Source organism: Oncorhynchus mykiss, chromosome 26 (genome assembly GCF_013265735.2).
Source record: "Oncorhynchus mykiss isolate Arlee chromosome 26, USDA_OmykA_1.1, whole genome shotgun sequence".
NCBI lineage: Eukaryota > Metazoa > Chordata > Actinopteri > Salmoniformes > Salmonidae > Oncorhynchus > Oncorhynchus mykiss.
In genome coordinates this window covers 34,348,569-34,358,942 of record NC_048590.1, presented here as the reverse complement: position 1 = coordinate 34,358,942, position 10,374 = coordinate 34,348,569, and the positions used below count along the sequence as shown (strand labels likewise).

The following is a 10,374-nucleotide window of genomic DNA, read 5'->3' as shown; positions in this document are numbered from 1 at the left end:
AGCATTTTGGGGTTCTGTGCTGCGGCAGCTTGCTCTGGTCTAAACAGTGGGGGAGAAAGAATCTGAGTTACCTTAAGTAGCAGAGCTGTCGCCACAGTGACAGTGTCAGGCCTCCTACTGAGGCGCCCTCCAACTGACTGGCTCCTAAGGTCATGTGAGTTAAACTGCCCAGGTGTATCTGTGTGCAATTAAGTGCTAGACAAAAGAGAACCAGCAGTCAGACTCAGGCCCCAGAGGACAGGAGTTGCCCATCCCTGACCTATATAGTGATTAGGGCTGGCACAATTACTGCATATCCGACAGTTATGGATGAAAACCGTCATTTAAATAAAATAACCGTTTACATTTATTTTATTTTTTGTGTGTGTGGAACGAACAGCTAATTGAAGACGGGGCGGCCGGGCATTCATGCAGTTGAGTCGGTTTCTGCGGTAACATGGATTCATAACAATGTGATGTAACTTTGTTGCTCCCTGCTGAAACAAGCAAAGTGTAGCAAACAATTCTTTGGTTGCCTAGGCAATGCCCCCCTCCCTGCAGCACGGCAACACATGCAGTCAGGAGCGGAGGAAAACACTATTGGAACGGTGACCACAGTCATTTGGCTGCCCAATAACCGTCATCCCAAATTCCATGACCGTCACAGTCATAATAATGATGTTACACAACAGTTGGACATCAACTGAGCAAAATCCTATTTCTCTGCTGAAATAATCCTGTAAAAATGTACATTTTTATGTTGTATGATTGTTAGTTGTAGTGTGATTAGACTGTATGCCTGGATGCACCCAGAAGGGGTCATCTCAGTCTGCCTTCCATTCCTTCCCTGTGTTGTGTGTGCTTCACCCAGCTATAAAGCTCCTCATCTGTAGATGACACCAGCAGATGTTTGTGGAGCTGGCATGAAAATGGCTTCTCAGTGGAACACTGCCCGTGTGAGCAGTGTAGAGAGGAAGTTGCCCCACACCCGTTTGGAGGATGAGGCTGACCTCCAGGTAGGTAGAGACCACATCCATGTTTATTCCCAGATACCACCCCCCCTTGCCCTGGGGCACTAGTACCACCCTCTACCCCTCCCCGGCTGTCACGCCCAGACCATAGAGAGCCATTGGTTCTCTATGGTGTAGTAGGTCAGGGTGTGACTAGGGGGTGTTCTAGCTCAATATTTCTATGTTGGTGTTTTGTATGGTTCCCAATTAGAGGCAGCTGGTAATCGTTGCCTCTAATTGGGGATCATATTTAGGTAGCCATTTTTCACACCTGTGTTTGTGGGATATTGTTTGTTTTGTGCACCACTACTTTCGTTGTGGGTTTATTGTTTTGAAGTTTCACCGAAATAAAGATGTGGAACTTCACACACGCTGCATCTTGTTCCCGTTGTAACGGATTTCTTCGTCTGAAGAGGTGTAGCAAGGATCGAACCAATACGCAGCGTGGTAAGAGTCCATGTTTTAATAGAAAAGACTGAACATGACACAAATACAAAGTGAAATGGAAACAAACCAGTCCCGTGTGGCACAAACACTGACACAGGAAACAATCACCCACAAAATACCCAAAGAATATGGCTGCCTAAATATGGCTCCCAATCAGAGACAACGATAAACACCTGCCTCTAATTGAGAACCAATATAGGCAACCATAGACCTATATAAACACCTAGATGGAAACAACCCCATAAATCTCCAAAAAAACCCTAGACAGTACAACCACACCCTAGATGAGACAAAAACACACATATCACCCATGTCACACCCTGACCTAACCAAAATAATAAAGCAAACAAAGAATACTAAGGTCAGGGCGTGACACCCATCCTTATTACGAACGTGACACCGGCTGACCTCTACACTGCCTCCATCTGCACCAGTTTGCTCCTGATTCCACCCCCTCTCTCGGGGCTTCGGATGCTCTCTTTGCCAAATCTGCAGCAGGCAGTGCTCAGCCTTGCATGCGCAGAGATAATGATCAAGTTAATTAGACCTGAGATTGAATGAACTGCGGCAGCAACTTAATCATTTGTAACTTGATTAGAAATACTATATTCTGCAACTCCAGAGACGGGCAAACTTTCCTTTTTTGAGTGCTCGAAAATTAAGGTCCACTTTAGGATTCAGGTCTTGAGATAATGTTGCAATAGAAGCAGGGAAATAAATCCGAGCTCGTATATTCAAACAAGCCCATAAGCTGAGGCTACATTTCCTTGTGAATGGTTTTACTGAGTTGACGGAGCAGATGTGGGTTGCCTTTCTGTTAATTGTTCCTCTGTTATCCCCATAGCAAATATGCTCATTTGGGAGGAAATTAGGTCAAGGTAGCTTTGGGGTCGTCTGTGAAGCCACCCACAACGAGACAAGGAAGAAATGGGCTATTAAGAAGGTGAACAAAGAGAAGGTGAGTGCATTAGTGTTTCCCATGGGCTGTGGTGAAAAGAGACAGTCTAAAGTCAGTCTAATGGCTACTACAACAGCCCCACACCTCCAGTGCACTCGCTCAGCTTCTTCCCTCCATGCAGGCTGGAAGTTCAGGTGTCAAACTGTTGGAACGGGAAGTGAGCATCCTGAAATGTGTGAACCACGCACACATAATACATCTGGAGGAAGTCTTTGAAACACAAAAGGTAAGGGATGCTTTCTTAGATGTAATGGAGTCAATATCTCAGTAGTGTGCATGCAGACGATTGCGTAAGCACCATGAATGAGAGCGAGGCTGGTCAGATCTATTTGTGGGGGCCATTATCAGTCTGTGTGCTGTGCTTTGTGTCCAGAGGATGTATCTGGTTACTGAGCTGTGTGAGGGAGGGGAGCTGAAGGAGCTCCTTCAGAAGAACACACGCTTCACAGAGGAGGAGACCAGGCACATCATCAACAGCCTGGCTGAGGCCATCGTCTACCTGCATAAGAAGGGTAATATGACTGACTAAAGTTATCGGTTTCACACCGTTACAAGGCTCTACATTTGAACATTTTACACGGTGAAACTTTATTTCAAGCAACAATAAAGGAAGGGTGAGAGGCAGAATATCAGACTGCCTTCTTTTACCTTTATGAAACATAACTAACTAATCTAGGTGCACTGATTAAATCATTCCAACATTAATGCAAACAGTACAGACAATGTGTTGTATGAGTAAATTGTGTGTGAGGACAATGTGCAAATTGGTGATATCACGGTCACATCGTACTCAAACGAGTCAAATTGCTTTGGCCTCATTGACGTGTGATAATCAGGGAGATGATACCACGTTATGGCTCCCAGTCATTATAGAACTTGGCTTATTCTAATAATGAGATAATAATGAACAACTGCCAGGCAAAAACAGTAGCCCTTTTAATTGAGTCTGAGAGGTTTATTTGAAGATGCTGTTTTTCCCCCCTCCTGATGGTGAAATCTCTAGTTAGAGGTAATTTAGGACGTTGCTTGGCAATGAGACACCATTACATGGGGCTAATGACTCATTTACAACGAGCTGGGGAGGAATACAGATTAATAGGTGTGTTTTCACACTAAGAGTCCCTCTACGCTGTCGTGCCGCACTTCTATGGCGACTAATGATACCAGTGGGGATGTGATGCTAAAGGTTAGCAGTGACTGTCACAGGTAGTGGCCTTAAAGGGCAATTCCACCACTTTTCAACCACATTTTCATTATCTCCAGCACAATACCAGTGTGTACATATATGAAAATGGTGCACCAGTACGTTTTGTAGAAATAAATATAAACGCTCTGTTTTCAGATATGTAGACACTGGTTTGGTGCTGGAGATGATGAATAGGAGGTAAACATGTGGAGGAATTGTCCTTATAAGCAGCATGAACATTTACATTCATTACTTCTTGAACAGGAAATATGACAAATTTGTTTAGTAAAGACATTGATATGATACATTTATTTTGCATAGAACAATTCATTTGGTCCCATGGGATATTACTATGAATTTTGTGAACCTTTTGTTCATTGTACTATTAGTTCTTCACAATGCTGTTGTTACTATATACATATAGAGGTTCATCCACTGTTGTACACCCCAGAGTCTTTATTTAGTCCATATCTTCCTGAGCTCAATCTACATGAACATTAGAGCAGAGGAAACAATATATTAGAGGTCAGCATGCTCTGCCCCTCTCACAAAATCCCTTTAACCGAGCTGAACTTTAAGACTCCAGCGGAGAGAACTTCTCAAAAACTAATATGTGTGCAGAGACTCTTTATTTCCCATCCCATCAAGTCAATCTAGCAGCAGCATCTAATCTAACCTTTATAACTCTCTCAAACGTCTCCGAATCCTCCGCTCCATTCTGCACATCTCCTTTAATGACCACTGATACTTTGTGGCTCACCATTTTTAAAAGGAGGTTGATATCTAGAGATTTGTCATAGGGATTGCTTGAATTTAGCAAGACGTTCATGGTTTTCCTGAGGATAAAGTAGCTGTTCTTGTCACAATCTCTGGGACTTCAGCTGGGGCAGAACCCCTCTCTTCCTCAGTGAATCAAACTCATTCCCAGTGGAATGCTCGATGACACCATGATTGATTAAGGTTGTGGAGATGTCACCTGTTGAAAACAAGGCAACACTAAACATGTTGTCCCCCACGAATGATGCAGGGATGTCACGTGTCCTACTTATATCAGTACACTTGCAACAACCTAAGCAGAACAAAACTTATATTAGATCAAATAAGCCACACATAGCAAAAAAGCCATTCCATTTTATGTCACAGAATTTGACACTCATTGACCTCCATACAAAAACTTCTTACTTGGTGAGCATTTTCTTTTTTTAAACACCACCCGTTGGAGAAGACAGATTTTGGGTCCACTTATCCCTCTCGCTTCGCCTCGTCCTCTCTGGTATGACTCACATTTCAGTTAATTACTATAGCCTTGAGCCAATCAGTGTCATTTCGTAAATGCCGGATCTTTATGGTAAGACACATCATTCACCCAAGTTTAGTCAAAATCATCCAGTGCTGTCTGAGATGGCGTACGGACGTACTGAGACAGATCCACAGTCCCTTCCCCGATTTCATTGTGGGGGACAATTACTCATTGCAGATTTAGCCTTTAACTGCTTTTAACCAACCATAAGGCCTTTTGAAAGCCATTATGGTTGGTTCTTCTCATAGTAAAAGTGGTTTAATTTTCGTATTTCAGACATAGTTCACTGAGACCTGAAACTGGAGAACATTCTAGTGAAGAGTTACCATGGTGTTGATAATGACATGATCAATATCAAGGTGAGACGGTGACACAAACTGGAAAACTCACACTGCCGTTTCTCATCCAGCCAGTCTCTGCAGGGACTTAAGGACAGGCTGCTGATGTGGTTTTTTACTCCCACTCTCCCCCTAAATGGTTTTAAATGCTACCTCATTATGACAGACCCCCCTTTGGTTCCCCTTTATATCACGCCGTACAAAAGGAATCAAGAGCATCTTTTAAGACAAATTACCGCCTGGGCCCAGCATGTTGTGTGCATTGGAGCACAGGCTGAAGCAGATACCTGGAACGTGGGCTCAAACAAGGCAGCATAAATCACACACACACACTGCTGAAAGACAGCGTTGTTCTGGCACGGTATAAAAGGCTTTTATCTGTCAGGAGGAGGTCATCTCTCCTGGATATTTTCTCCTGTTGTATTTCTCCTGCCTGCCATTATTTACTACATGAGACCATACAGCATGTACAGCTCGTATTTGTTATTCATCTAACATAGAGAGACCCAGTTATTGTTGCTCTTCAAGTAAACCTTGTTTTGTCTGATAAATAACACCAACAAGAAAGGATTTGATATGAGATGGATACATGCTGTAGGCCTGCGTGTGTATCAGTGTCTGCTGTCGGCCCTCTCTCCTCCCAGGTGACAGACTTTGGGTTGTCAGTGAAGAAGGGGGGTGTTGGCAGTGAGAACATGCTGAAAGCCACCTGTGGGACTCCTATCTACATGGGTAAGACTGACACGCTCAGCTCCTACACACAAAGATCACATCATATTAGAGTAGTCCTGTTAAAACCGGTCCTCTCCTCTCTGTTTCAGCTCCTGAGGTGATCAGTGCTCATGAGTACAGTCAGCAGTGTGATGTGTGGAGTATTGGGGTTATCATGTACATGCTGAAAGCAATCCACCCACCCATCCCTCCTTTATCACTGCCTGTCTTTCTGGTCTGTCTGTGTCTCTCCCTCTCACTGTAGCAGCTTTTCCTATACTGTGTACAGTTCGCCCAGTGACCGATCAACTAGTAGTATAGTTTTAGAAGCCTGTGTCACTGACAGGACTGTCTCCCTGTAGGCTGTGTGACTGACAGGACTGTCTCCCTGTAGGCTGTGTGACTGACAGGACTGTCTCCCTGTAGGCTGTGTGACTGACAGGACTGTCTCCCTGTAGGCTGTGTGACTGACAGGACTGTCTCCCTGTAGCCTGTGTGACTGACAGGACTGTCTCCCTGTAGGCTGTGTGACTGACAGGACTGTCTCCCTGTAGGCTGTGTGACTGACAGGACTGTCTCCCTGTAGGCTGTGTGACTGACAGGACTGTCTCCCTGTAGGCTGTGTGACTGACAGGACTGTCTCCCTGTAGCCTGTGTGACTGACAGGACTGTCTCCCTGTAGGCTGTGTGACTGACAGGACTGTCTCCCTGTAGGCTGTGTGACTGACAGGACTGTCTCCCTGTAGGCTGTGTGACTGACAGGACTGTCTCCCTGTAGGCTGTGTGACTGACAGGACTGTCTCCCTGTAGGCTGTGTGACTGACAGGACTGTCTCCCTGTAGCCTGTGTGACTGACAGGACTGTCTCCCTGTAGGCTGTGTGACTGACAGGACTGTCTCCCTGTAGGCTGTGTGACTGACAGGACTGTCTCCCTGTAGGCTGTGTGACTGACAGGACTGTCTCCCTGTAGGCTGTGTGACTGACAGGACTGTCTCCCTGTAGCCTGTGTGACTGACAGGACTGTCTCCCTGTAGGCTGTGTGACTGACAGGACTGTCTCCCTGTAGGCTGTGTGACTGACAGGACTGCCTCCCTGTAGGCTGTGTGACTGACAGGACTGTCTCACTGTAGGCTGTGTGACTGACAGGACTGTCTCCCTGTAGGCTGTGTGACTGACAGGACTGTCTCCCTGTAGGCTGTGTGACTGACAGGACTGTCTCCCTGTAGGCTGTGTGACTGACAGGACTGTCTCCCTGTAGGCTGTGTGACTGACAGGACTGTCTCCCTGTAGGCTGTGTGACTGACAGGACTGTCTCCCTGTAGGCTGTGTGACTGACAGGACTGTCTCCCTGTAGGCTGTGTGACTGACAGGACTGTCTCCCTGTAGGCTGTGTGACTGACAGGACTGTCTCCCTGTAGGCTGTGTGACTGACAGGACTGTCTCCCTGTAGGCTGTGTGACTGACAGGACTGTCTCCCTGTAGGCTGTGTGACTGACAGGACTGTCTCCCTGTAGGCTGTGTGACTGACAGGACTGTCTCCCTGTAGGCTGTGTGACTGACAGGACTGTCTCCCTGTAGGCTGTGTGACTGACAGGACTGTCTCCCTGTAGGCTGTGTGACTGACAGGACTGTCTCCCTGTAGGCTGTGTGACTGACAGGACTGTCTCCCTGTAGGCTGTGTGACTGACAGGACTGCCTCCCTGTAGGCTGTGTGACTGACAGGACTGTCTCCCTGTAGGCTGTGTGACTGACAGGACTGTCTCCCTGTAGGCTGTGTGACTGACAGGACTGCCTCCCTGTAGGCTGTGTGACTGACAGGACTGTCTCCCTGTAGGCTGTGTGACTGACAGGACTGTCTCCCTGTAGGCTGTGTGACTGACAGGACTGTCTCCCTGTAGGCTGTGTGACTGACAGGACTGCCTCCCTGTAGGCTGTGTGACTGACAGGACTGTCTCCCTGTAGGCTGTGTGACTGACAGGACTGCCTCCCTGTAGGCTGTGTGACTGACAGGACTGCCTCAACGTAGGCTGTGTGACTGACCGGTCTGCCTCCTCGTAGCCTGTGTGACTGACCGGACTGTCTCACTGTAGGCTGTGTGACTGACAGGACTGTCTCCCTGTAGGCTGTGTGACTGACAGGACTGTCTCCCTGTAGGCTGTGTGACTGACAGGACTGCCTCCCTGTAGGCTGTGTGACTGACAGGACTGCCTCCCTGTAGGCTGTGTGACTGACAGGACTGCCTCCCTGTAGGCTGTGTGACTGACAGGACTGCCTCAACGTAGGCTGTGTGACTGACCGGTCTGCCTCCTCGTAGCCTGTGTGACTGACCGGACTGTCTCACTGTAGGCTGTGTGACTGACAGGACTGTCTCCCTGTAGGCTGTGTGACTGACAGGACTGTCTCCCTGTAGGCTGTGTGACTGACAGGACTGCCTCCCTGTAGGCTGTGTGACTGACAGGACTGCCTCCCTGTAGGCTGTGTGACTGACAGGACTGCCTCCCTGTAGGCTGTGTGACTGACAGGACTGCCTCAACGTAGGCTGTGTGACTGACCGGTCTGCCTCCTCGTAGCCTGTGTGACTGACCGGACTGTCTCACTGTAGGCTGTGTGACTGACAGGACTGTCTCCCTGTAGGCTGTGTGACTGACAGGACTGCCTCAACGTAGGCTGTGTGACTGACCGGTCTGCCTCCTCGTAGCCTGTGTGACTGACCGGACTGTCTCACTGTAGGCTGTGTGACTGACAGGACTGTCTCCCTGTAGGCTGTGTGACTGACAGGACTGTCTCCCTGTAGGCTGTGTGACTGACAGGACTGCCTCCCTGTAGGCTGTGTGACTGACAGGACTGCCTCCCCGTAGCCTGTGACTGACAGGACTGCCTCCTCGTAGCCTGTGTGACTGACCGGTCTGCCTCCTCGTAGCCTGTGTGACTGACAGGACTGCCTCCCTGTAGGCTGTGTGACTGACAGGACTGCCTCAACGTAGGCTGTGTGACTGACAGGACTGCCTCAACGTAGGCTGTGTGACTGACCGGTCTGCCTCCTCATAGCCTGTGTGACTGACCGGACTGTCTCACTGTAGGCTGTGTGACTGACAGGACTGTCTCCCTGTAGGCTGTGTGACTGACAGGACTGTCTCCCTGTAGGCTGTGTGACTGACAGGACTGTCTCCCTGTAGGCTGTGTGACTGACAGGACTGCCTCCCTGTAGGCTGTGTGACTGACAGGACTGCCTCCTCGTAGCCTGTGTGACTGACAGGACTGCCTCCCCGTAGCCTGTGACTGACAGGACTGCCTCCTCGTAGCCTGTGTGACTGACCGGTCTGCCTCCTCGTAGCCTGTGTGACTGACCGGTCTGCCTCCTCGTAGCCTGTGTGACTGACAGGACTGCCTCCCTGTAGGCTGTGTGACTGACCGGTCTGCCTCCTCATAGCCTGTGTGACTGACCGGACTGTCTCACTGTAGGCTGTGTGACTGACAGGACTGTCTCCCTGTAGGCTGTGTGACTGACAGGACTGTCTCCCTGTAGGCTGTGTGACTGACAGGACTGTCTCCCTGTAGGCTGTGTGACTGACAGGACTGTCTCCCTGTAGGCTGTGTGACTGACAGGACTGTCTCCCTGTAGGCTGTGTGACTGACAGGACTGTCTCCCTGTAGGCTGTGTGACTGACAGGACTGTCTCCCTGTAGGCTGTGTGACTGACAGGACTGTCTCCCTGTAGGCTGTGTGACTGACAGGACTGCCTCCCTGTAGGCTGTGTGACTGACAGGACTGTCTCCCTGTAGGCTGTGTGACTGACAGGACTGTCTCCCTGTAGGCTGTGTGACTGACAGGACTGCCTCCCTGTAGGCTGTGTGACTGACAGGACTGTCTCCCTGTAGGCTGTGTGACTGACAGGACTGTCTCCCTGTAGGCTGTGTGACTGACAGGACTGTCTCCCTGTAGGCTGTGTGACTGACAGGACTGCCTCCCTGTAGGCTGTGTGACTGACAGGACTGTCTCCCTGTAGGCTGTGTGACTGACAGGACTGCCTCCCTGTAGGCTGTGTGACTGACAGGACTGCCTCAACGTAGGCTGTGTGACTGACCGGTCTGCCTCCTCGTAGCCTGTGTGACTGACCGGACTGTCTCACTGTAGGCTGTGTGACTGACAGGACTGTCTCCCTGTAGGCTGTGTGACTGACAGGACTGTCTCCCTGTAGGCTGTGTGACTGACAGGACTGCCTCCCTGTAGGCTGTGTGACTGACAGGACTGCCTCCCTGTAGGCTGTGTGACTGACAGGACTGCCTCCCTGTAGGCTGTGTGACTGACAGGACTGCCTCAACGTAGGCTGTGTGACTGACCGGTCTGCCTCCTCGTAGCCTGTGTGACTGACCGGACTGTCTCACTGTAGGCTGTGTGACTGACAGGACTGTCTCCCTGTAGGCTGTGTGACTGACAGGACTGTC

At 49.2% G+C, this 10,374-nt stretch overlaps 1 protein-coding gene across 1 annotated transcript; it reads left to right on the top strand.

The window, feature by feature from the left end:
- Positions 1 to 908: 908 nt before the first annotated feature.
- Positions 909 to 5,170, top strand: LOC110506117 (serine/threonine-protein kinase 33-like). The gene is made up of 5 exons (XM_036963623.1): positions 909 to 995; positions 2,281 to 2,394; positions 2,516 to 2,620; positions 2,768 to 2,906; positions 5,157 to 5,170. The coding sequence occupies exons 1-5, from the start codon at positions 909 to 911 to the stop codon at positions 5,168 to 5,170; spliced, it is 459 nt and encodes a 152-aa protein (XP_036819518.1).
- Positions 5,171 to 10,374: the final 5,204 nt, after the last annotated feature.